At 39.8% G+C, this 26705-nt stretch overlaps 1 protein-coding gene across 2 annotated transcripts in view; it reads right to left on the bottom strand.

Annotated features, from left to right (window-relative positions):
- Window positions 1–349: 349 nt before the first annotated feature.
- Window positions 350–26705, bottom strand: part of MTBP (MDM2 binding protein) — a 72238-nt gene continuing 45882 nt past the window's right edge. The window contains exons 16-22 of one of the 2 annotated variants that reach the window (XM_061123886.1): window positions 20659–20814; window positions 17836–17931; window positions 8676–8942; window positions 6778–7018; window positions 5205–5318; window positions 1738–1803; window positions 350–684 (exon numbers count right to left, since the gene is read on the bottom strand). In XM_061123886.1, the coding sequence (XP_060979869.1) occupies window positions 646–684; window positions 1738–1803; window positions 5205–5318; window positions 6778–7018; window positions 8676–8942; window positions 17836–17931; window positions 20659–20814 (979 nt within the window). In that variant the 3' untranslated portion in view covers window positions 350–645. Of the gene's footprint in view, window positions 685–1737; window positions 1804–5204; window positions 5319–6777; window positions 7019–8675; window positions 8943–17835; window positions 17932–20658; window positions 20815–26705 lie in introns of those variants that run through there. The other variant, XM_061123887.1, reaches the window with a different exon arrangement.

The following is a 26705-nucleotide window of genomic DNA, read 5'->3' as shown; positions in this document are numbered from 1 at the left end:
ATTGGAATTTTTTCCGTTCTCCTTAGTATTTTGCACATTTTCCAAATTTACTCTGTCATGGGAAAAGATGTTTTTTTTTCTGGGAGTAGGTACTTAAGTCATTTTCACTACGTCTTATTTTCACAATTTTTGCTCTTTTTTTCATCCCAAATAAACATAAATAGCTCCAACAATGGTGGCTCCTGGGCAGGGGTAAGGGAACATGACTAAGTATATGAATTTTTTTGCCAATATTTTCTAAACCAAGGGTCATCCAGTAAATCAAGCCACTGTAACACATGAGAAAAGCCACTGGCGACGTCTTACTTAAGGCTCAGCAGTTTAAATACACCTAACAACAAAGACATTTACCAAGAGGTAAAGAAATATCTTTTTCTATTTATTGAAATAATTAAATAACCAAGAGTAAAATTTTTAAACATATATAAAAATATTAACTTTAAAAATTAAAATATAGTAAAATTATAAGTATACAAATTAAAATTACATTAACTGAGCAACGTTAAAACTATATAAATACAGGGTATTTATGAAATTCCTTAGAAATGAAATATTAATTCTTTGAATAAAGTTTGAAATTTGTAATTGTCAAACTAAAGAAGAGCTCCATCCAATTTATAATCATCAAAAGGGAATGATTCTGTGTTATTTCTTGCTTGCTCTTTCTAACACCCATTCAATCACCTACAGGGAGAAAAAATATGATTATGGTACATTCTTTTGAAAACAAAAGCAACAGACAAATACATTGTTTAAAAGAGTATGGCAGAAAATTTAAGACAAAAAATAACACATCAGACTCTTCAAAATAATTTTATCTAAAAAATACACTTTACTAGTGGGGAGGGGGACGGGAGAGGCAATACAGCAGTAGGAAATTAAGAAGCACAAACTGTTACGTATAAAATAAGCTACAAGGATGCCCTGTACTGCACAGGGCATATAGCCAAAATTTTACAGTAACTGTAAGTGGAGTATAACCTTTAAAAACTGTGAATCACTGTATTGTACACCTGTAACCTATATAATATTATATATCAACTATATTTTAATTTTAAAAAATTAAAGGATTATCAAACACAAAAAAATCAATATAGCATTTACCTCTAGAGGTGATGGAGTAGGATATGGTGGGGAAGAGACTTTGGGGCTTCCAGGGTTCCTGAAATATTTTATTTCTCAGCCTGAATAGTGATCCCAAGGATTATCTCTTTTAAAATTCTTTTTTAATTGTGTTTCTTTGCATATGTATTTACATATTATATCAAGAATTTTTAAACAGAAAAAAAATCACACATTTTATTTTCTTGCTAAAGAACATTTTTTGGTGAACTTATGTTGCAGAATACAATGGTGGTGTTTCTCACTGGACAAAATGAAGATACTGCTCTATTTTCTCACCTTTATTTGAAAATATGTTTTTAAAGGATCACTAAAAATAGAACTAAACCAAGCTTTGAAAACAGCTAATCAAAATGGATTAATTTTTCCAGCTCTTTGGATTATTCTTTTTCTTTCTGAACATTAATTTAGAAGCTCTTTTGTTAAAAGAGAAATCTCTTAAATACTACTAAAGACCCTACTTACGTAAGTCCATTATCAACTATTTTAATGAGTGGTCACAGGGACACAGTGGAAAAGACCATTCGCTAATTCTCACTGCTTATATTATAGCCTCCTAGCTACCCGGAAACAAAACAGCAACTTAACTGAATGTACTTTCACAGGAACATTTACCTGTACAACATTGTTGTTTGTTGTTTTCTTCATTTCTTCAAATAGACCCCTTGAAGTTTTAAGATCCTAAACATAACAAAACAGAGCATTTCAAATCTGTTCATTAAATTATAAAGAACAAGTCATTATTAAATAAACCTGACATGATCCTAAATCATTCTATAACAATCAATGTGGAGAGGGAGAAATCACAGTAAGAGATTATCATTTAATTACATCCTGGAAGGTCAAAGTTCTCTAGCCAAAATACACCCGTCTGTACCTAAGTCCATGCTGCTCTGAGCTCATAAACCCAACAGCAGCGGCCAGACCCATGCCCATCCTCAGCCATGCACACGGCTCAGGCGTGTCTGACTCTGCAACGCCATGGACTGCAGCCCAGACTCCACTGCCCACGGGGTTCTCCTGGCGAGTTCAGTGCAGTGGGCTGCCATTTCCTTCTCCATCGTTGGTGATGTGTACCCACTAATGCTTCACTGCTCAGGAGATGGACATACAATTTATGTTTATTTTTCAGATAAAACAGCTTTCACCTCTCTCTTCTTACTGGCTATTTCACTCCACAGACAGAGGGGATGACACCGGACATAAAACTGAAGTCTCTGACTTTTAAAAAGTTAATGACCTATAACAAATTAAATCATAAAATTTAAAAAATTCACTTGTATTAAACAAAAAGCTGTCCTCTGCTGTGCTTCCCAGTTATGCTCCATCGAAGCAGTCACTTTCCTTCTTTCTCCTGCTTCTCTTATTTGTACCTTCCTGTCTCTGAACAATACGCTTATTACTGCTACTGTGTGTTTACAGTTTCAGACAGTGACTGCTGTTATGCTGGACTCAGGTCTCTGAATCCTCCCACTTCCCTTTACTTCCTCTCAGAAACAGCTGCACCACAATTTTTTTTAAATTAGTAAACAGTCAATGTTTGCATTTTATACTTAAGCAAATAAAGTTTACTCCCAAGCTAAGTAACACATTATGGTTACAATTTCTCTTTAACCTAATGTTTTGTTTATCCTGTGGTTGAACTGTATTTGCTTAGCTTTTCCCCCACCCCCACAACTCTGATTAAAGACTGATTAAATGGACAGCAAAGGTCTTCAAACTCTCAGATACCGGATAATCTCCCCTTTCAGCTTTTTCGTTTCTGCGTTGGTTTTCTTAACTGCATTGTTTAAAAACTGGAGCCCCTTCTCCCGCAGCCTGCTACAGTTTGGTCCAGCTACTTCCTGGACCTGGTTGCCAGTGGGACACACCTTCCCCATCTGGGTAGTTTTATTTCTTGATTCAGCCCCTTGTTGTACTGAATTTCATCTTCTCACAAATTCATCAAAAGGGTACACGAGTGATAAGATTTTCAGACCTTTTATGTCTGAAAGTATCTCGATTGAATCTTCATACTTGACTGACTTCTACGTGTGTTAGTCACTCAGTTGTGTCCGACTTTGCGACCCCATGGACCGCAGCTCACCAGGCCCCTCTGTCCATGGAACTCTCCAGGCAAGAACACCACAGTGGGTTGCCATTCCCTTCTCCAGGGGATCTTCCCAACCCAGGGACTGAAACTGGGTCTCCTGCACTGTCTGAGCCCCCGGAGAAGCCCTGTGACTGACTTCTGGGCCAGATATAAAAATACCAGGTAACTCACTTTCCTTCAGAATGTGAAGATGATGCTCTACCATCTGGCATACAGGCTACTAGAAAAGTCCAAGGCCAACCTTATCCTTGAATCTTTACCTCAACCACTTCTGTCCCAGGAACCTCTCACGGAATGCCCTCTCCCCCAGGAGATGGGATCTTCCACAGTGACGGGGCTTGCAGAGCTGCCAGCCACCAGGCGGGATGAGCTGTGTGCCCTTTCCATCAGGAGCTTTGCATCCTCCGGTCTGGAATGTCTGGTATATTTTTGAAGGTTTTCTCTCCTCTCATCTCTATTATGAGCATAATGGATCTTTCAGATAATTCCCCCATTTTCTTACCTCATGTTTAATGTTTTTGTCCTCAGTTTTGTCAGCAATACTAATTTCTGGCAAATTTCTTACTCTCATGGTTGACAATTACAGTGATTTTACTGTATTCTTAAGGCGATTTCATGTTCTATAGTTTTTGGAAACAGCATCACATTCTGGTTTTGTACATGCGATTGTCTTCTTCCTGAGATACCCAGTTTTTATGACGTTCTCTTCAGGTTTCTGCTCCTCCCGAGTCCCCTTTGCTCCTTTATGTTCTGACGTCTGCTGTGTCAGAAGCTTTCCTCAGAACTCTGCTGAGCCTTGGCTGTCTGGTCACACAGACATTTTAAAATTGCTTCTTCTGCAGCACACAGCACGTGGGATCTCAGTTCCCCATCCAGGGATCGAACCCATGCTCCCTGGAGCAGAAGCACAGAGTCTTAGCCACCGGGCTTCCAGGGACGTCCCTGTCCAGTCATATTTTAAAATGAGACAATAAAAATCTCACTGGAAGTTCTGTGTGTGCAGAGCTTATCCACTGGCACCCTTATAAGGTAGGGGAATAAGAGGCCGTTGGCCTTTTCACTGCGGCCTCCCATGTGTTTCTCCTCCAGAGACTATTTCCCGCACTGTCGCAGGAGAGCAAAGCCGTGGGTAATACAGCCATCCGCAGCGAACGTGGGGAAAGATGTGCAAAGCAGGTTGAAGGCTCCCCGTTCTCTCTGCGGACCTCTCTCTAACTCCCGCTTTTCACGGCACTCTGCCCCTGCCTTCCACGACACCTGGTGTCCCCAGGCTCCGAGCAGGTCCGAGACCGGGCTGGGTCTGGACTCTCAGCCCCAGGCAGGCATCGAGGCTGCCACTGCCGCTCAGCCACCCACGCTTCCACATGCTTCCTGCTCCCACAACGTATGGAAACACTGCTACGCTTTTCCTTTCTTCTTTTCTTGGCTTTTGTACTTTCAATACTGTCTTTCTTGAGATTTTACAAGGGAACTGAATGTGTTTCATCTGTGGTCCATCTGCAGTTTTAATCAAAAACCCATGTAAAACTGTGACTCAAGTCAGAAACGGAAAACTGGAGCAAATCTAACACCACCTAAGTTTTACAAAACAGCTCTCTGAAAGCAGCTCTCTGAAAGGACGGTTTGTCCATCCTACAACAAGCTATTAGTGGATCCAGAATTAGAAACTGGACGTTTTGATACTCCATCAGGTAGCTTCACTATATACTAAAATTACCTGAGTACAGTAAATAAAATAAGCTGAAGCCTATTATCAACTTAAGTCAATGAGCTGTTAGGGAAACACTGAGAGTATCAGTTAAGGTATAGTTTTCTATATATGAGAACTAACATCAACCATAAAATATTTTGACTCCAATTTTTCTACCTCCATTAAAAAATGTGGCAATAAGTTGTCAGTGTAAAAAATACTCAGTTAATATTATCTTGAGTCAAAGAGGAACATTAGAACTTGGCCTGGATTTTGCCAACAGCAGAGAAGACACCATACCTTTAGGTAGAACTTGGAGATCTCAAAGAGACGCTGGCTGCAGGCAGCAAAACACTCGTGAGCCTCCGTAACCCTGTGCTTCCTCAGGGCCTCAGCAACTACTTCTTTCAGCATCTTGAACAGAACGTAACATATGACTAATATTTCTTGGAGGAGGCACAAACATATTATTTCAGCTTTAGAGCCGAGTTCTGTAAATCACACAGCCATGTAGCTATGCTAAAGATAGATAAGCTCTAAGACCAAACCACTGAGGAGAGATTTGAAACAGTGACACACTCAGGCGTCACAGAGCATCTGTCAGGCAGAGAGGACTCAAGCATCCGAAGGGAGGAGCTCATGTGCTAAGTTTTACATCGGCATCAGGATGGGAACGGTGCACACAGCAGGGATGTGTATATACAGGTGTGTCCTTATTTTTTATTATGGAAAATTTCAAACACTATAAAGAGAATATTTTGTAACAAATCCTTCTCTCTCTCTCTCTCTCTATATATATATATCAGGACTACATATAAGAGCTGGTTATATATATATATAAATCATCATATTTATATATAAATATATTAATATATAAACAAATGTAATTATGATTGTAATTATATATCTTATATAAATTATGTATATATAAATCATAAATATATATATGAACTATATATAAGAGCTGGCTATATACATATATAAATATATATATATGAGGACTATATATAAGACCTGGCTATATATATATATATGAGGACTATGTATAAAAGGTGATTATATATATATGAGGACTATTTATATAAGAGTTGGCTATATATATATACATATGTATGAGGACTATATATAAGAGCTGGTTCTATATACGAGAACTTTATATAAGAGCTGGTTATATATATATCTATGAGGACTATGTATTCAGGAGCTGGTTCTACATATATGAGGACTATATAAAGAGCTGGCTATATACATATATATGAGGACTATATAAAGAGCTGGTTCTATATATATGATGAGTATTTATATAAGAGTTGGCTACATATATATAAATATATATATATGAGAACTATGCATAAGAGCTGGTTATATATATGAGGACTATGTGCAAGAGCTGGTTATATATATGAGGACTGTGTGCAAGAGCTGGTTATATATATGAGGACTGTGTGCAAGAGCTGGTTATATATATGAGGACTATGTGCAAGAGCTGGTTATATATATGAGGACTATGTATAAGAGCTGGTTACATCTAAAAATATATACAAAGGGGATCCCTCTGGGGCTCCTTCTGCTCCTTCACACCCTCACTTGCACGTTCCCATTACCCTTCTTTCACTGAACTATTATTATTACTATTCTGGCTGCATCACGGGGCAGGAACTCAGTTCCCAACCAAGGACTGAATCTGGGCCACAGCAATGAAAGCCTGGAATCCTCCCCAAGAAGCCACCAGGGAACTCCTTGGTATGATTTTAAAGTAAATTACAGACCACTTCATTTCATTCATAACCTTTTTTGACAAACATCTGAAACGAATCAAATAAGGACGTGTCTCCCAGTGCAGAACTGAGACAGGCAGGAAGCAGATCTCTACCCTCGTGTGCTTCTGTGATCGGGATTCTTTCGCGGGCCTTGCTGTTTCTGATCCACGCACAGCTTTTTGACCTGAATGGGCCTTGGCAGTGACTCCGGGAATTTCACTGCTCAAAGCAGAGGGACACGTCACAGGTAACGGTCGCTCTGCCTGCAGTTTTCTGGATGGGACCTCATGGTGATGGCGAGCACTGCCACTTGTCTGAGAAAGAAGAGAATCTGAACTTCCAGATCTCACAAGTCTGTTGCAGGGGAAAGACCAAAACACAGATTAAGGGAGTCACCAATCACGTTCACGTTCTGTCCTCAACACTACAGCTGTAACCATCAACATGTAAACCCCGGGAGAGCAAACGGTGTCTCGCTACTACTGCCTTGAATAAGCAAGCGACATGGCATCACACACTTGCTCCTTCAGTTCTTCAAATGAGAAATGAGAACAGAGAAGGCAGTGAGTGATATTCCGGCATTTCAGCTCAGAGCAAAAGCAACAAGCGATACTGCTGTCTCCCTCCCTGCCAGCTTACAATTCCTCACATAAACCAGAGACAGCACTCCAGGCAGCACTGCTCACAGACCTAGCACTCATCTGTTAAATAATTACACTTTCCTATTACGTTAATTTTGATATGAAACCCTAATAATCGTGCTTGTTGTAGCCATACAACTACCTGTACAAGATAAGTAAGCTGTTAAGACAAAAAGAAATAACACTATAAAAGTGACTTTTGTTTTGATTTTTGTTAAGATGTTTAAATTTCTTTTTCTAAGAAAGGGTCTCAGACTCTTCAATTCTGCTAACCTATAGGAAAAAGTGTTACTTTTTTCTAGAACACATAGAGATCAATCACAATCAGAAATAAAAAAATTACTAAAAAACACAGTATCCTAAATGTTAATGGATTTGCTTTTTAGTTTTATCAGGTGAAAAAAGTATCATGAATTTGTAAAGTCCTTATAACAATAATTTAGTTATTTCATATCAGGTTAACAGTATTCTAATATATACAGATTTTTTTCTACACTGCCTGACATGCTAGCTTAGTGCAGGACTAAAGCTGCGCCCCCCGCACAGAAGTGTGGAGTCTTAACCACTGGACCACCAGGGAATCCTTAACACTTGTAACTGTTTAAAAGAAGACTTGACAGCTTCACTTTAAGATATTTGATACTTTTTGAAAGGCTTACATATGATAAGAATTTAAGGTTTGTTTTAGGTGCCAAAGACCTAAATTTGACAAAAGTTCCAAAGATATATAAATTCAATAGAAATTAGACTGCTTATTTCATGAGCTTCTAATTAATTTTTGTTCAAGTATTTGGATATTTAGCTAGCAAATAAAGTAGCTAGAATAATCTCATTTTTATAGTATTATTATGTAGGCTTTAAAGCTGTATTTTATACGAAACAAGTTGTTTTAAAATGGTACCAGTGGTTAGGACTCCGTGCTTTCACTGCCGAGGCCCGGATTCAATCATAAACCACAGTCCTGAAGCCCCTCGTTCAAGGGCCCAGTGCAGGTAGCAGACAGTGGGAGGAGGCAGAAAAACCGCACCCCTCAATATCCTCTTCAACAGAGCGTCTCAACTGCTCAATCTATGGAGAAGATAGCCAGTGTTCCATGGTTTAAAAACTTGACAATCCCTTGTGCCAATGGACTGTATATTAGCATTATAAAGCCATAAAGAATTTGTTTTTCCCCAAGTCATTTCTTTTTATAACTTGTAAGCATAATCATCAACTGCTCACAGCAGAAAAACTCCTGGTATGAAAGTGTTACTCTAAAATCTACACAGAAAGCAACTTAAAAAATATGAATGATTAATATGAAAAAAAAATTACCCTAAGACTAAAACACTTTCCATCAAGATACTATTCTTATGTACTTCATATATTACCTTTTGCGGGGATAAAGGCAATTCAGGTCTTGTGATCTCCTTTTCACTCGGGAGACGTCAGCCCGGAGCTCCCTCTGCAGAGCTTCTCCGTCAGGGACACTCGTGGGCTCTGACAAAACTGCAGGAGATGGAAGAGGGCTGAGCACGGTGGGTCCTGGAGAACTCCCCCTGGTGCAGGTGGTCTGGGTTTCATAACGAATAAGACGGGACTGCAGCTCTGAAAACCCCCCGTCTCTCTCTAATGCCTTCCGGTCATCCAAGCAATACCTGAGCAAGAGAAAGATCTTTAACATCAAAGACTCTGCTGCAGCAATGGGCTATTTCCTGCCACCAGCAAAGAGCAAAACATTTACTTAAAAAGTTCTTACAAAACTTCCTAATAATTGTTGGGAGCGTGAGTGATTAACCAATTTCCCTCGCAAGTTCAGTTTTTTCCAGACTGCTACATGACATGGCAAAAGATTTAAAAAAAAAAAAAAAAAAGTGAGGTACAGTCTGATTCCTCTTTGACTGTTTCTGGGCAACAGATTAAGTTAATCTTCTGGCTTATTTTCAAAATAATATAGTTGCTATTTTGATACTTTCTAAATCTCTACCAACCTCTGATTCCTCAGCACGGCTGATACGTAATGATGTGAAATGCTGACTTCTGTTAGAAAGGGCAAGTTTGTTTTCAACACAAAGATTAGGAGGGTATAAAGGCATTCTAAACTGGCTCACCAAACACAGCTCAGAACACTCTGAAATTTCCCTTTGAAACTCACGTCCACCTTACTGACTGACTGACAAATTTTTCTTCAAAGTTTGGCTGTCTATGGATCTGGCTCACTTTCTCCCTTCGTGCAAAATGTGTCAAGGAAATGCAAAGTGTCCCACACACAAGCACAGGACTACAAACATCGAAGACTTTTTCTGTTACCTGAAGTCTTGTAGATTCTAAGAAGTTCCTTAAATCAGAACTTTGGGCCTGTAAGCTTTTAGTTCAATGTTTAAGGAGTGTATCATGACCCCAATGTCTGATTGCCTGGGTTTTAAGGACTTTCTCTTTCCCTTGTGACACGTATTTTGATTTCTAAGAGTATATACTAGAGAGCCAGACTCTCCAGATTTAAATCTGCCTCTACCATCGTGTGAACATGGCCAAACTACTTACTTTTATCTACACTATTGCTGCCTCCTCTGCAAAATGAGACTCACAGCAGTCACCTCAGAGCTATTGTGAAGATTCCATGAACGGACAGACACAAGCAGTCAGCATCAGTGCCCGGAACCCGCCAGCAGAGCAGTCAGCAAACACACGCCGCCGCTGCCATCACCATCGCAGCGGTTTTCTCCTCGACCTCAGCAAGCCTCATGGTATGCTAACAACGCGAGCAGGCCCCGTGGGGTGGCCTCAGAGTCTGACCTGAACCCATCTAGTATGTTAGCTTTCATGTAAAGGATAAGGATCACATTACTCAGGGGTCAACTCACACATGCACACTGGAATCACCTGAAGAGTGTTCATGAGCTGCTAGTGCCCAGGGTTTCTGACTCAGCTGATCTGGCGTTAGACTTTCGGACTGTCTTTTTAAAGCTACCTAGGTGATTCTAAAGTGTAGTGTAGCTAGGACTGAAATAGCTCTGATGTAACCCAATAATTTAACAGGGGAGAAAACTGGCATTGTTAACTTGTGGCAGAAAAGTGACTAGAACTTAGGTCTCTCAACTCTTTAACATTCTTTCTCTAGTCCGTTGTTAAATAAAACACATTTCATTAAAAATCAGCAGCAACCCTAGGAATTACTGACGAGTCCTATTTCTATCCTGGGCAACTGATAGAATCTAGAATACAACTAAGAACCATGAATGCTAAGGACAAGTTGTAGGCAAGAGGAAATGTAATCCCTGATTAGCCTACAGGAAATTTCTGAGAGGGAAAAAATGTACAGTTTGACTCCAAATACAATTTTTCCTACTCTAAGATTTTGATTCTAAGACGCAGATTTTTTCCTTCCAGTTTTAACATCTCTTGGTCACAGCTGTTCATAGTGTCATGCCTTTAACTGCATTATGTGCACCGCCATGTTGACTTTAATCGCCATTTAAAATGTCTTCAAAGTGATTTTACTCTGATTTGGCACTGAAGCAAGAAGTGACTCTGTCAATGAAAGGAACAGAAGAGAGCAGCAGGAGCAGGGTGCACACTGGATGAAGTAAGTACTCACTCTTGGATGGATGAGTACAGGTCCATATTTTCTTGCAAAACAGCCAAATGCTTTCTGTATCCAGAGAAATAACCTCAGAAGATGAAGCTACTGCTGTACTAACCTATCAATACAAAATAGACAAGACACTGCCAAGCACACACCAAGCAATGCCAGTGAACGCTGGAAAAATTCCCAACATCCTGAACAGACGACAGAAAGCTGAAGGCAACAAGAGGCCAGTGTGGCCACCTGACAGACCGTTGGACAGCGGAATTTAATTCACTGTGTTGTTCAGGAGACGCTGCACCTTACAATCAACGGGATCTCACATTCCAGGATAAGAGAGAGATGCGAAAAATGAGCCAACAGTAGACAGATGTCATTTTGCCTTTGGAAAAACACTGATTTGCTCTTGAACAGTTTATATATTTCTTCCAAATATTCTTTAAGCCTGAATACAGGAAGAGCTCAAGGACTCCCAAGGGTCACAGCAATGTAAGAAGAGAGAGCACTCTCTGCAGTTTCTTATTTACTTTAAATTTCACTTGAGCTTTGTTTAGAGTAGAAACATAATCTGTGTTTAACTGAACAGGCCCACACAGTTTACACCCAGATCTTGAAAAAAGTGTGTCTATGGATTCACTGTGCTCACCTGCACATTCATGAGTTTGACTTCAATGGCCCAGGCTTAAAGAAATGGAGTCACAACTAGCTATGTTCATTTGCTTAAGGGGGTTTCATTGTTTAAACTCCTCAAATTCGAATTTCAACAGTTTTTTCCCCACAAACAGAAGTTCAGAGTTGTTCCATGTACACGTGTTGCTCCCTGTTACTGTTCAGTAGCACTGCGTCATGTACGCACGTCAGTTTATTTATTGATCTCTCCTCCTATTGATGGAAATAAGGCTATTTCCAGTTTGGGTTATGATGAATACAACTGCTCTGTGGGTTCTTTTACAAGTGTTTCTGTAGTGTTACATTTTCATTTCTCTTAGGAAAATGACTATTGGAAATGCTGAGCCATGGGGTCTATGTTCACTTTCATAAGAATCTGCAAGATCCTTTTCTGAACTAAATATACCATTTTATTCTTCCACCAATAATGTTGAAGAGTTCTGATTGTTCTATACACTTGTCAATACTTATCAGTCTTTAATTTTAGTTATTCTGGTGGCTACATGGAATTTTATTTATGGATGCAATATAACTTATTGAACCAAGCACCTACAGTTAGACATTATTTCCAATGTTTATTTGAAATAACACTGTGAAAAGTATGCATGCAAAATTACTTTTGGTGTATACACTAATTTTATCACTGAGCAAAGGTAATCAATCTGATATTATAAAAAATTGCATGGCTTTTGGTAAATTACTGATCACTCTCCCTAATAATATTAATTTAACTTACATGCAGAGTACATCATGAGAAACACTGGGCTGGGGGAAGCACAAGCTGGAATCAAGATTGCCGGGAGAAATACCAATAACCTCAGATATACAGATGACAGCACCCTTATGACAAAAAGCGAAGAAGAACTAAAGAGCTTCTTGATGAAAGTGAAAGAGGAGAGAGAAAAAGTTGGCTTAAAGCTCAATATTCAGAAAACTAAGATCATGGCTTCCGGTCCCATCACTTCATGGCAAATAGATGGGGAAACAGTGGAAACAGTGGCAGACTTAATTTTTCTGGGCTCCAAAATCACTGCAGATGGTAACTGCAGCCGTGACATTAAAAGACACTTACTCCTTGGAAAAAAAGTTGTGACCAACCTAGACAGCATATTAAAAAGCAGAGACATTACTTTGCCAACAAAGGTCCATCTAGTCAAGGCTATGGTTTTTCCAGTGGTCATGTATGGATGTGAGAGTTGGACTATAAAGAAAGCTGAGCACCAAAGAATTGATGTTTTTGAACTGTGGTGTTGGAGAAGACTCTTGAGAGTCCCTTGGACTGCAAGGAGATCCAACCAGTCCATCCTAGAGGAGATCAGTCCTGGGTGCTCATCGGAAGGACTGATGTTGAAGCTGAAATTCCAATAACTTTGGCCACCTCATGCAGACAGCTGACTCACTGGAAAAGACCCTGATGCTGGGAGGGACTGGGGGCAGGAGGAGAAGGGGATGACCGAGGATGAGATGGTTTGATGGCATCACCGACTTGATGGACATGGGTTTGAGTGGACTCCGGGAGTTGGTGATGGACAGGGAGGCCTGGTGTGCTGCGATTCATGGGGGTTGCAAAGAGTCGGACACGACTGAGCAACTGAACTGAACTGATCAGTCTCCCAGACAGGTAGCAACAATTTAGACTCCAAGCTGGCTGGCTCATATCGCTTTACCACCAATATGATTTTATGGGAAGAAAGGATTCTCACTGTTGTTTCAATTTACATTCTTAATGTAAATTTAAAAGGCTGACTGGTAAGAAAACACCTTTCACTGTGTGTGGTCATATGCATCTCCTGTCGCATGCACAAATGGTCTTAGATGCTGCCAGCTTGCGCACTCTCCTTGTTCACACGGTGCTGACAGTATTTCAGTCCTTTCACATCTCTTCCTTGAAAGACTTCACCTCAGTTTATCAAAGGACGAGATCTGACAATGGCACAAGCCAAGCATATGAATTCATGCTTTAAAAATAAAGGTTTCCTCTACTACCTCAGTGATAAGGAACAATCTCCCTCCCACATCAACAATGATCTTCATGATTTGGTATCAATACAGTACACTATACGTCTTAGTCTTATTCAGAAACAAAAATGTTATTTCCTCTTCCTAAAATCTGTACCACTGCACTTCATTCCTCGCATCAGTTCAGTCGTTCAGTCGTGTCGACTCTTTGCGACCCCATGGACTGCAGCACACCAGGATTCCCTGTCCATCACGAACTCCCGGAGTATACTCAAACTCTTGTCCATCGAGTCAGTGATGCGATCCAACCATGTCATCCTCTGTCATCCCCTTCTCCTCCCGCCTTCATTATTTCCCAGCATCAGGGTGTTTTCAAATGAGTCAGTTCTTCGCATCAGGTGGCCAAAGCAATGGAGTTTTAGCTTCAGCATCAGTCCTTCGAATGAATATTCAGGACTGATTTCCTTTAGGATGGATTGGTTGGATCTCCTTGCAGTCCAAGGGACTCTCAAGAATCTTCTCCAACACCACAGTTCAAAAGCATCAATTCTTCAGCGCTCACCTTTCCTTATAGTCCAACTCTCACATCCATACATGACTACTGGAAAAACCACAGTTTTGAACAGACGGACCTTTTTTGGCAACGCAATGTCTCTGCCTTTTTAATATGCTGTCTATGTTGGTTATAGTTTTTCTTCCAAAGAGCAAATTTCATGGCTGCAGTCACCATATGCAGTGATTTTGGAGCCCAGAAAAATAAAGTCAGCCACTGTTTCCACTGTTTCCCCATCTATTTCCCATGAAGTGACGGGACCGGATGCCATGATCTTAGTGTTCTGAATGTGGAGTTTTAAGCCAACTTTTTCACTCTCCTCTTTCACTTTCATCAAGAGGCTCTTTAGTTCCTCTTCACTTTCTGCCATAAGGGTGGTGTCATCTGCATATCTGAGCTTATTATTTCTCCCGGCAAGCTTGATTCCAGCTTGTGCTTCATTCAGCACAGCAGTTCTCATGATGTACTCTGCATGGAAGTTAAATAAGTAGGGTGACTATATACAGCCTTGACACACTCCTTTTCCTATTTGGAACCAGTCTGTTGTCCATGTCCAGTTTTAACTGTTGCTTCCTGACCCGCATACAGATTTCTCAGGAGGCAGGTCAGGTGGTCTGAAACTCCCATCTCTCCAAGAATTTTCCACAGTTTATTGTGAACCACAAAAAGGCTTTGGCAGTCAATAAAGCAGAAGTAGATGTTTTACTGGAACTCTCTTGCTTTTTTGATGATCCAACGGATGTTGGCAATTTGATCTCTGGTTCCTCTGCCTTTTCTAAAACCAGCTTGAACATCTGGAAGTTCATGGTTCATGTATTGTTGAAGCGTGGCTTAGAGAATTTTGAGCATTACTTTGCTAGCCTGTGAGATGAGTGCAATCATGCGGTAGTTTGAGCATTCCTTGGCATTGACTTTCTTTGGGATTGGAATGAAAACTGACCTTTTCCAGTCCTGTGGCCACTGCTGAGGTTTCCAAATTTGCTGGCATATTGAGTGCAGCACTTTCACAACATTATCTTTCAGGATTTGAAATAGCTCAATTGGAATTCCATCACCTCCACTAGCTTTGTTCATTGTGAGGGTTCCTAAGGCCCACTTGACTTCACATTCCAGGATGTCTGGCTCTAGATGAGTGATCACACCATCGGGATTATCTGGGTTGTGAAGATCTTTTTTGTACAGTTCTTCTCTGTATTCTTGCCACCTCTTCTTAATATCTTCTGCTTCTGTTACGTCCATACCATTTCCATCCTTTATGGCACCCATCTTTGCAATGAAATGTTCCCTTGGTATCTTTAATTTTCTTGAAAAGCTCTCTAGTCTTTCCCATTCTATTTCTTCCTCTATTTCTTTGAGGAAGACTTTCTTATCTCTCCTTGCCATTTTTTGAAACTCTGCATTCAAATGGGTATATTTTTCCTTTTCTCCTTTGCCTTTGGCTTCTGTTCTTTTCTCAGCTATTTGTAAGGCCTCCTCTACAATGTCACGAATCTCTGTCCATAGTTGTTCAGGGCCTCTGTCTATCAGATCAAACCCTTGAATCTATTTGTCACTTCCACTGTATAATCTTAAGGGATTTGATTTAGGTCACACCTGAATGGTCTAGTGGTTTTCCCTACTTTCTTCAGTTTAAGTCTGAATGTGGCAATAAGGAGTTCATGATCTGAGTCACAGTCAGCTCCTGGTCTTGTTTTTGCTGACTGTATAGAGCTTCTCCATCTTGGCTGCAAAGAATATAACCAATCTGATTTCGGTGTCGATCATCTAGTGATGTCCATATGTAGAGCTGTCTCTTGTGTTGCTGGAAGAGGGTGTTTGCTTTGACCAGTGCGTTCTCTCAGCAAATCTCTATTAGCCTTTGCTCTCCTTCATTCTGTACTTCAAGACCAAATCTGCCTGTTACTCCAGGTGTTTCCTGACTTCCTACTTTTGCATTCCAGTCCCCTATAATGAAAAGGACGTCTTTTTGGGGTGTTAGATCCAGACGGTCTTGTAGGTCTTCATAGAACCGTTCAACTTCAGCTTCTTCAGCATTACAGGTCAGGGCATAGACTTGGATTACTGTGATACTGAATGGTTTGCTTGGAAATGAACAGAGATCATTCTTTCATTTTTGAGACTGCACCCAAGTATTGCATTTCAGACTCTTTTGTTGACTATGAGGGTCACTCCATTTCTTCTAAGGGATTCTTGCCCACAGAGGTAGATATAATAATGGTCATCTGAATTAAATTCACCCATTCCAGTCCATTTTAGTTCACTGATTCCTAAAATGTCAATGTTTAGTCTTGCCATCTCCTGTTTGACCACTTCCAATTTGTTTTGATTCATGGACCTAACATTCCAGGTTCCTATGCAATATTGCTCTTTACAGCATCAGACTTTACGTCCATCACCAGGCACATCCAAAACTGGATGCTGTTTCTACTTTGGCTTAGCCTCTTCATGCTCTGGAGCTATTTCTCCACTGATCTCCAGTAGTACCTCCAATAGGCCACCTAGCGACCTGGGGAGTTCATCTTTCAGTGTCATTATCTTTTTGCTTTTTCATACTGTTCATGGGCTTCTCAAGGCAAGAATACTGAAGTGGTTTGCCATTCCCTTCTCAAGTGGACCACATTCTGTCAGCACTCTCCACCATGACCCGTCCGTCTTGGGTGGCCCGACATGGCACGGCTCATAGTTTCACTGAGTTAGACAAGCTGTGGCCCATGTGATCAGATTGGTTAGTTTTCTGTGACTGTGGTTTTCATTCCTCCCATAGATACTGCCTTTTTGGTCAGATAACTTCCTCTTCATTCCTTCAAACTTAGTTCAGATGCACTCACTGAAATTCTCAGTTTGTGGTGTTTACTTCTTCCATACACAGGGCAGTGTTATATACTGGTATTTTTAACACTAAAAATACATCCTACTAAAGTCATGTCTTTCTTTCTCCCCTACTAGAGCACATGTTTCTTAAGGGCAGAAATAGTTGTCTTATCGTCTTTTGTATCTTTAGCCCCTGACTGAAAAGCTATCAGTAAAGTAGGTTTAAAGTTGTGTGACATAAAGATTAAGTTTACAAGACAACCAAAGTAGGGTATCTCTTTTGCTCACTGATAAATGTGCTTCTAAGAGATCAAGGTAAAATCAAGTCCTTTTCTATTTTCATTTATGGAAAATCAACACAAAATAATGCTTTGCTTTAGGAATGTGAAATAGTTTGCAAAATGAATCACTAGGGTCTTGCAAATTTAACCTAAAATATATTATTTCCATCATTTCCTTTCTTGTCCCGGTGAAAATGGTAGATGCACTCATGACCTCAGAACCTGCTAATGCTTCTAATTCTAAGTAAGCGAACCCTTTGAAATTTTATTCAAACAGGTCAATTAAAATTCTGTAAACATGTACACACAATTAACACATTGCAAGTGAGAATACATTTCATCTAACAGTTTCTGAGCAATTACAATGCCCAGAGAATATCAATGTGCCTGGTAGTGTAAATATACACCTAAATACAATATACTAGGAACCAAAATAATTCTGACTAAAATATCCAATAACTAATAATAGGACATTTAAATGTAAAACTGATTAATCAACAAGTATCTTTTTTTTACCAACAGAAGACAAATTATTTGTGTATGTGACACTTGTTTTTGAGGTTTTTTGACATATTTTCTCTTCGGTTCTCTATCTCAACTTCTGTCAGTTTGTTACAGTCATTCTTCAGTGTCACAGAAGATAAGCCACTTTAAGAACACACAGAAGAATAAAACGAAAATTAAAAACTCACTCAATTCCATGATAATGACATACTGAAGCTTTTTCAAAAGGTAAACCGCGAAGTTTCCGAGGACTAAGTTCTGGTGTCAGGACAAAAGTTTTCTCCCTGAAATAAAAAGCTTTGCATTTTCATTTATTCGGTGAGAAAGTTCAAGAAACTGTCTAAAGAAGGAAGTCTGACTTCCTTCTCTATAACTAGATATTATATGGGACTAAAAACTGAATTACATCAGGAAGCCAAAGAAGAAAATGAAGTAAGGTTAAGCCTAGGGGTTAGTCACTTACATTTTCTCTGTCCCAAGCTTCTAAATATGATAATATTACTTATTTTACAAAACTATTCTGAGAAATGGTTAAATCAAGAATAGAACATGATCTGTAGGGGAAATTCAAGAAGCAGCATTATTCCTGAAGCATATGTTTTTCCTGGTGTAGTAAAATGCTTATGCATTTATTAACAGTTAAATTCTTTTCTTGCAGTGGATAATTAAAGTCAAACTCGAATCCTCAGTAACAAAAGAGGTATTTCGTTCCTACTATACCACATGGGGAATCCAGATTTTTCTATGCCTGGGAACATAGTCATTTTGACACCTATTTTAATAATCAGTGACCTTTTAAATATGAGAGGATATAAAGACTAACTGCTGATTTCAGCTCTTCTTCTAAAGCAGGTTCCAATCAGCAGGTGTGCCGGAACTAGTCCTGTGGTGAACTTACATAAAACACTGATGCTTGGCCCCTCCAGTCAGGACCTGCAGGGGTACCTCAAAACCTCCGGGAGGAGGCTGCTGAAATCAGCTTAAGCGTTCTGAGTTATTCTAATAAATGCCCTCCTTCTCTGCCTGGGTTGGGAGGCGCTGTTCTGATGAACTGCATCATGATTCCTGGAGGTCAGAACACGTTAGAGGTGGGGACGGGAGAATTATACATGTTTTTTACGCTGGTAATAGGCAGAAGGAGACACCAGGGGCTTGACTTCAGAAGACTTGCAAAAGGCAAACAGGAAAACAAGTAGGTAGTGGAGTACCAAGAATAAATTCAGTATCACACTTCCCCCTCCTTGGCTTTAGCAATAAAAACCGCCCACGACACTGAATGTTATCTACAGAGCACTAAGATAAGCATTTGAAATTATTACATTAAAATGTAAGACATATGCGAGTTAATGAGTCCTGAAAACCAGGATTTACATTCCAATGCATTCATTTAAAGAGTTTCACATAAAGTAACGCTAATAAAGGGCAATGATCCCAGTATTTCATGACCAACTAGCCGAGTGAAAAATCGTGTGATATGAAACTATCCAGGTGCCTGGCATTCCACGTCTTTCCTTTGCCCTGCCGTCTTCCATTTATTTTAATCTCTCCCAGCAACTCTGTCTATTTTGTTTCATTTTACTCACACCTTGTTCTTTCTAAAGGAAATATTTTAGTAAGCATGTATTCTGTCAATGTTTAACACTTCCTTTATATATGCAGGTGTCATTCCTGTACTTTGCTTGATATCGCATTTCAGGTGGTTCCCTGGTAGACAGTTAATAAAAGCCCACAGGTCCTTGAGTCATTACCAGGAAAGCTCATCCTTCAACTTTAACAGAAGATATATTTGATAATGACACAGTTCTTTACTAACATCAAGGAATTATATCAAACTTGCCTAGATAAGTCACTGGTAAGCTACAGGAAGAATTAGTAGTATCCCCCCTTGACACTGCAGCTACAAAGACATTCTGGTCAAAAAGAATACAACCTACATGATTCAGTTTTGGCAAACCCATCTGACTCTGCCAGTTCACGCTTAATAATCTGGAAGGACAGGAATCCAATAACTAAATAGATGAAAACGTATATATAATTCTTTCCTTTCTTGATTCCCACAGAAAGGATTATCAATCTCTCAAAGCTATAAGAAAAGGAAAAATACTCTAAAATTAAACTGTTTTTATGTCATTAAAATCATTAAGTCATTAAAACTCAGAACTATTAAGACCATCATATCTCCTAAGTTGCTCCCCATCTCCCTCTCTTTAGTGACCACGCACATGATAAATTCTTTCCAAAGTCAACCCTTAAATTCAGTACTTGCCAAAACAAGCTTTGAAAAAGTAATCAAAATGTTCTATAATTTTCAAGGTCCTTTGGAAGATTCTCAGAAAAATGGATTAACAAAAAGAAATTGGGGCAGTGAACAAAGTATTCAAATCTCACAAGTATTTGATATCACGATTTTGCCTGTAATTAAGTTAACTTCAGTAACACCCAGAATTTATTAACTAGCAACTTACTGGAAGCTGTCTTGGAAGTCAAATTAGTTGTAAATTATTCAAGCTGACAGTGAGTTTTACTTGGTATAGTTTCAAAAGCATTTTTACTACCCTTTCCCATTCTTCTCAGGTGAAAGGCTATCCTTTTGCTACTGTTAAGGCACAACTGACAATGTCACGATTAAGTAGTAGTAAAATCAAAACTAGAAAGTGACAGAAAAGAGAATTTAAAAAAATTTTTGCAAGTCAGATTATAATTTTTCTGAAAAAGTATTACCATCTGTCTACAAAGTAGAAGCTCACTTCTATAAGAAATACGTTAAGGCGGTTTTTATTATTCCTGTTTCCTTTATACTCAATACTATAACACAGTAGAATATTAGGCTAAGGTAAACTGTGAGAATTAAGACAGCTGATAAACACCGGGCTCAAACTTGTAGATTTTGCCAAAGTGGCACAGAACATCTAGCTGGATGTTAGATCTAAACACACAACTGGAGAGGAGGCAATGTGCTTTTAAAATGATTCCTTAAAAAATTAATTGGAGGTTGTAAGTTTATAACTTACCCTTTTTGAATCTGTAAAGGCTGAAGATCTCCAATTGGTAACCCATCTGAGGTAAAGAATTTAAGCAATTCTTTAGCATCCAATAATGTGACTGAATCCCGTGGACCCTCTTTGTGGCCCAGCAATTGTTCAGATGAACGAGGTAATGAACCAGTTCTGAGAAAAAAAAAAAAATTATGTAGATTTACTAAAAGCAGATTAGAATTCTCCACGGTCAGGAAAAGCTGCTATGAGCAGAAACCAGAAAAATATACACACACACAAAACTGAAGATCTACACATTTAAGAAAGAAAAAAAGTAAAAGCTTTGTAAATCATTTAGAATCAAAGCATATTTTCAAAAATCTGTATGTAGGCCACAGGAAAACTTGCAGTTATCATGTCAAAACAATGTTACTACTTAACTAAACATAATTATATTCTTTATATTTGACATGATTGATGAATGTAATCATTATCATGCTATCACACTATCATTATTAGTGTGAAGTCATCAATTCTATAAAATTTAAATCTAAACTCTCTTGTATGTTCCAAAGCCCCACAATATTGTAAATTCTGAAGGCAGAGACCAAATGTTCCAATGTTCTATAAACTTGAAAGATTACGTACAGCACAACCATGAAATGAGATAGTAATCAGATATTTCTCCAAAGTCTCTGCTAGCCATGATTATGACATTATGAATAAATACTAAATTATTATTATACCTGAAATATACACAGGATTTCATACTTTTCAAAGTACATACAATATATTCTTAACCCTCACAAATCCCCTTGAAAAAGACAGGACAGGTCTTATCTCAAAATGAAATTAACACCTGAAAATAAGAACTTTGTAAAGTTCATACCATACCAAGCCTAAAAAACGATCACTATTCTTACCACCCAATAGTGCCTTACAGACCCACGGTGCCAAGACTTTTAAAATGACAGAATCAGAATGAGCCTGACTCTGAATTAGGTACTAATTCTACTCTATCACTCTATGAACCCAAAAAGCCCACAGTTTTTAAAAACTGGAAAGAAGAAAATAGTTTCAGAGAATGCTACAGGTTTTCTCAAGCACTGAGTTACAAATCATACTATTACTGTCACCAAAGCAAAATTAAAATCTTTCAATACCTGCACAGAACATTAATTTCCTGACTTTATATTAATTCAACTATTTCCTGATTAATCATTCAAGCATTTTTACTGATAATTGTACAATTAAAATGTTGACATTATGGCCTTAAGACATATTTCTATACATGACAACAGGGTCTCTTTCTTCTTCTCATTCCCTTTATTTTTAAATTGAAAATATATATCTAATAAAAACAGTCAAACAAGAAAACACTCAAAATGCTATACTCCAGGAGGGCAAGAACTACATGATGAGTTGAATTTAATTTCTATATAGCTATTCTCTAACAGTGACTCACAAAATCTTAATCAATATTACTCTCAATCATTTGATAGGCCAGTTGCAATGGGGAAATGCATACTTTGCATTTACATAGAACCCAGAACATAAAAATATCAGAAAAATTTAAAAGCCCAGTTTGTGATAAAGTTTACCAACCAGATATATCCTGGGTGAAAAACGAAACAAGAAACACTGACAACACTTTTTTGTGTTTCCAAGCTTACAAAGTAATTTTTCATACATTATCTCATTAAATTTTCACAACTTTGAAATAGACCTGGGCTCGTTATCTCCATCTTACAGATGAGTCAACAAAGTCACATAACAGGTGACTGAGTTTGTCTGAAACCAAATTCCTGGTACTTCCCTGGTGGTCCAGTCATTGAGAATCTGCCTTCCAATACAGGGCAGACAAGTTCGATCCCTGGTCAGGGAACTAAGATCCCACATGCCACGGAGCAGCAAACCTCGTCTGCGTGACAAACCTTGAGAAGCCTGTGCACCAAACGGAGAGCCAGCGCCCGGCCCCTGAGACCCAACACCATCAACAGGGGCTGCCCTCGGCTCAGCTGGGAAGACTGCCCGCAGTGCGGGGGGACCCGGGTGTGAGCCCTGGGCTGGGATCCCCTGGAGAAGGGAAAGGCTACCCACTCCAGGATTCTCGCCTGGAAAATCCAGGGACTGTACAGTCCATGGGGCCAGAAAGAGTCAGACACAACTGGGCAACTTTCACTCACAGCCAAATAAATAAATAAAACTGAATTCTTATAATTTCTGAATGTCACTCTGTAATGGTCTTTTATTCTTCAGTTGAATCTAACATAAAACAAATTATGAAACTATGTCACTTTGGTTCCCAGCCAAGAATTCTGAAGTGTCCACAAATACGTACTGAGCATTTACTCTGCAATTATCACTGTGAGGTACTAAAAAAGGTTCATTGTTCATAATTTATAGACCCCTAATCACTGTTCATGACTGTGTACAGGTATGACTCAAAGTAGGAGAAAGGAAGGAATGAGAGCAGAATGAGGCAGAAAAGGCACAATAAAATAAGTTTCATGAACGAAGTAATAACAGTCTTTTAACTGCAGCATTTACAGAAGTCTTAAGAGAAAGGTGATATTTGAGCTACACTTAAACTACAAACAAATTTCTTCTGGTTCAAGATGATGCATCAAACATACACATTAACCTCTCCACTCAAAAAAACAAAAATCACAATGCTGAAGTACTGGGCACTAAGTTTATAACAGGGCTCAAAAAAAGTAGAAGGAACAGGAGTGGACCAAAGGGTTCCATGAATTTCAGTAATAAACTAGAATACTCCTCCACAAGAATTAGAAAGAAACCTATAGAGAAGGTAGACTATGTCTTCTTCTTCCATGAAACCACAGGCAGACTCTAAACTGGAGCTCAGAGTGGCAACTGGCAGCCAACAGGTGATATACTTTCAGAACTCTACTAGAACACCCTCCCACACCACATCTTAGACTCATGCTTTTACCTCCAAGAGAAAAGCTGCTCTCTGAAGATACAGAACTGGACACCTGTCCTGCCGGCAGCGGTGAAGCCCCCAGAATACAGCCCTTTACTTCAGCGATGGGCAAAGCATCCAAGCTACCTCCCCCAGGTGCCCTCTACCTCCCTTCTCCCGGGAAAATCTCAGGTGGCGGCAGGCAGGGCACAGAGCCACACATACAGAGAGAAATGTATGCAACGACCAACATAAAACAGTCTAGGAATAAATTCTCAGCTGTGATCAAGGGCCACCAGATATTAAAGAACTACACAGAAGAGAGAAACAGAGGACCAAATGAAACAGATCTAAAGGATAAGGGGATCATTTAAAGAACAGGTAAGACAAGTTAAAAGAAAATTCCAATTAATAAGTTAATATCCTTAGAGCATCTTCTCAATTCTTATTATTAATAAGAATAGGTTACTATGAAAAAAGGGTAGATAACAAAAAAGAATTATTAGAAATTTTTTAAACGGCTGCCAAAAATTTACTGGAAAAGATGAAAGTAAAGGTCAAAGAAATATACCAGAAGGCAGAGCAGAAAAGATGAAAAGATGGACTACTATTATTTTTTATGGAACCATTCTTCAAAAACTTTGTTTGTTTTTCTCACTGTGCTGGGTCCTTGCTGCCGCATGGACTTTCTCTATAGCTGCAGAGAACAGGGGCTATTTCCCAGCTGCAAGGCGCCAGCTTCTCGCAGCGCTGTCTCTTCCTGTGTGGGGCACGGACTCCAGGGCTCCCAGGCGCAGCAGTGGTCGCAGGCGGGCGCCGCTCACAGGCTCTAAAGCACAGGCTCGGCTGCCGTGGCACACAGCGCCCTGCAGCACGCGGGATCGCCCCAGACCAGGCACTGAGCCGGCGTCTCCCACACTGGCTGGCCGACTCTTTACCACCGAGCCCCCCAGAAAGCCCGAAGAGATGGACTATGGAAGGAACAATCAAATTTAAATTGAAAAATCAATCTGAGGCATCTAAAATTAGGTAAAACAGATAATCACAAATAAGGAAGAAAGAAAACAGAAGGACAAATACTATCAAAGAAATAATAGAAGAATATTTCCAAGAGCTGATAAAAAGGGAAAAGCCTCAAGACCGAAACACTGCACACCATGATGGCCTCGTGTAATTTCAGAACATTAAGGAAAACAGAAAATTCTAGAAGTTTCAGAGACAGAATAAAACACCTATTAAGGAACAAAAATCCATGTCACATCAGACTTCTCATTAAGGTTTGAGATCCAAGAAAATACAGGTCTAATCTAATCTAGAAATGCAATCAAAAGAAATACCAGGACAACAGCTGTGCAGGTAGACAAGGCCAGTCCAAACGAGAGCGGCAAGTCAGAAAAGTGGGAGAAAAATGACTTCAAGGAAAAAAAAATTATCTATTGCAAAATAACATAAGGTGCAGAGGAAGGAGGAGGATAAAAGGTGAAGAGAAGCAGGGGTGTCCTTTTCCCCGTCTTCACAATGGGAAGTGAAAATATACAATCTAAAATCGATGGGTAAGAAATCCAAGCTCTCTTACGGGTAACCCATCCTTTTCTCCATCTTCTTTCCAGAGTGTCATTTTCCTCCTGACCTGTAAATGTTACAGACCCCCAGGGAATAGTCTTAAGCCTTCCTGTCTTTTTCTATACAGCCTCACCATGTGATCTCATCTACTAGCATATATTAAAGAAACCCTTTTAATGGTAACTCCAAACAGATTCCCAGATTTCTCCTTCTAATATGCCCACATGCACAATCCATAGGTCAAATATAGCATCCCTAAAGCAGAATTCTTGATCTTTCTCCCCCAATCCACCCTTGTTTCAACTTACCCATCTTCCCCAAACCATGAGAACACCACCCACCTGCGATTCAAGCCGGAAACCTGAATTGTCTTGGATGCCTCTCTCTCTTTCTCTCTCTTCTCTGAGAAGAGGGGCAGGAAAAAAACAAAGTTTCTTTTTTTTCCTAGCTTAGCACCAAAATATTCTCCAAACTTGTTCTCCACTACTACTCTAGTTAGAAGTCAAAGTTACCTCTCAGCATACAGAAAAAGCCACCTAAGTGATCTGTCTGTTCCTAATACTTTCCTCCCACAATCTATTCACCAGGAAAAAGTAAGTTATTTTGCAAAATCAGATCACATCACTCTGATAGAAAATCCATGAAAAGCTTACCAATGCACTTATGATTCAAAGACCATGTGAACGCCTGTAAGGGCCGACATGACTGCACGTGGTTCATTCATTCACCCACGGGGTCTCCGCTCCAGCATAACTTCTCAGGGTGCCCTCCCCAACCCGACCCTCCCACGCCAACAAATAAAAACACTCTGCCTCAGGCCCGCTGCTTCATTCGTTACACATAGATGGGTTTCCAGGTCTTGGATTGACTTGTCTGCTTATTGTGTTCTGTTGACTGTCCCTCCCCCTTAAAAGGCAAGCTCTAAGAGATGAGCCTAACACACAGCTGCTGCCCAGTAAATATCTGCTGATCTCTATGAACAAATGCTATCAGTTCAGTCGCTCAGTCGTGTCTCTTTGCGACCCCATGAACTGCCGCACGCCAGGCTTCCCTGTCTGTCACCAGCTCCCAAAGTCCACCCAAACCCACATCCATTGAGTCAGTGATACCATCCAACCACCTCATCCTTCGTCATCCCCTTCTCCTGCCCTCAATCTTTCCCAGCATCAGGGACTTTTCCAATGAGTCAGCTCTTTGCATGAGGTGGCCAAAGTACTGGAGCTTCAGCTTCAGCATCAGTGCTCCCAATGAACACCCAGGACTGATCTCCTTTAGGAAGGACTGACTGGATCTCCTTGCAGTCCAGGGGACTCTCAAGAGTCTTCTCCAACACCACAGTTCAAAAGCATCAATTCTTCAGCGCTCAGATTTATAGTCCAACTCTCACAATCATTCATGACCACTGGAAAAACCATAGCCTGACTAGACAGACCTGAAGTGATAAATGTTCTCAGCAGTTCAGTTTAGTTCAGTTGCTCAGTTGTGTCCGACTCTTTGCGACCCCATGAATCGCAGCACGCCAGGCCTCCCTGTCCAACACCAACTCCCAGAGTTTACTCAAACTCATGCCCACCGAGTCAGTGATGCCATCCAG

This window comes from Dama dama, chromosome 21 (genome assembly GCF_033118175.1).
Source record: "Dama dama isolate Ldn47 chromosome 21, ASM3311817v1, whole genome shotgun sequence".
Classification (NCBI taxonomy): domain Eukaryota; kingdom Metazoa; phylum Chordata; class Mammalia; order Artiodactyla; family Cervidae; genus Dama; species Dama dama.
This window is presented reverse-complemented; position numbering and strand designations above follow the sequence as displayed.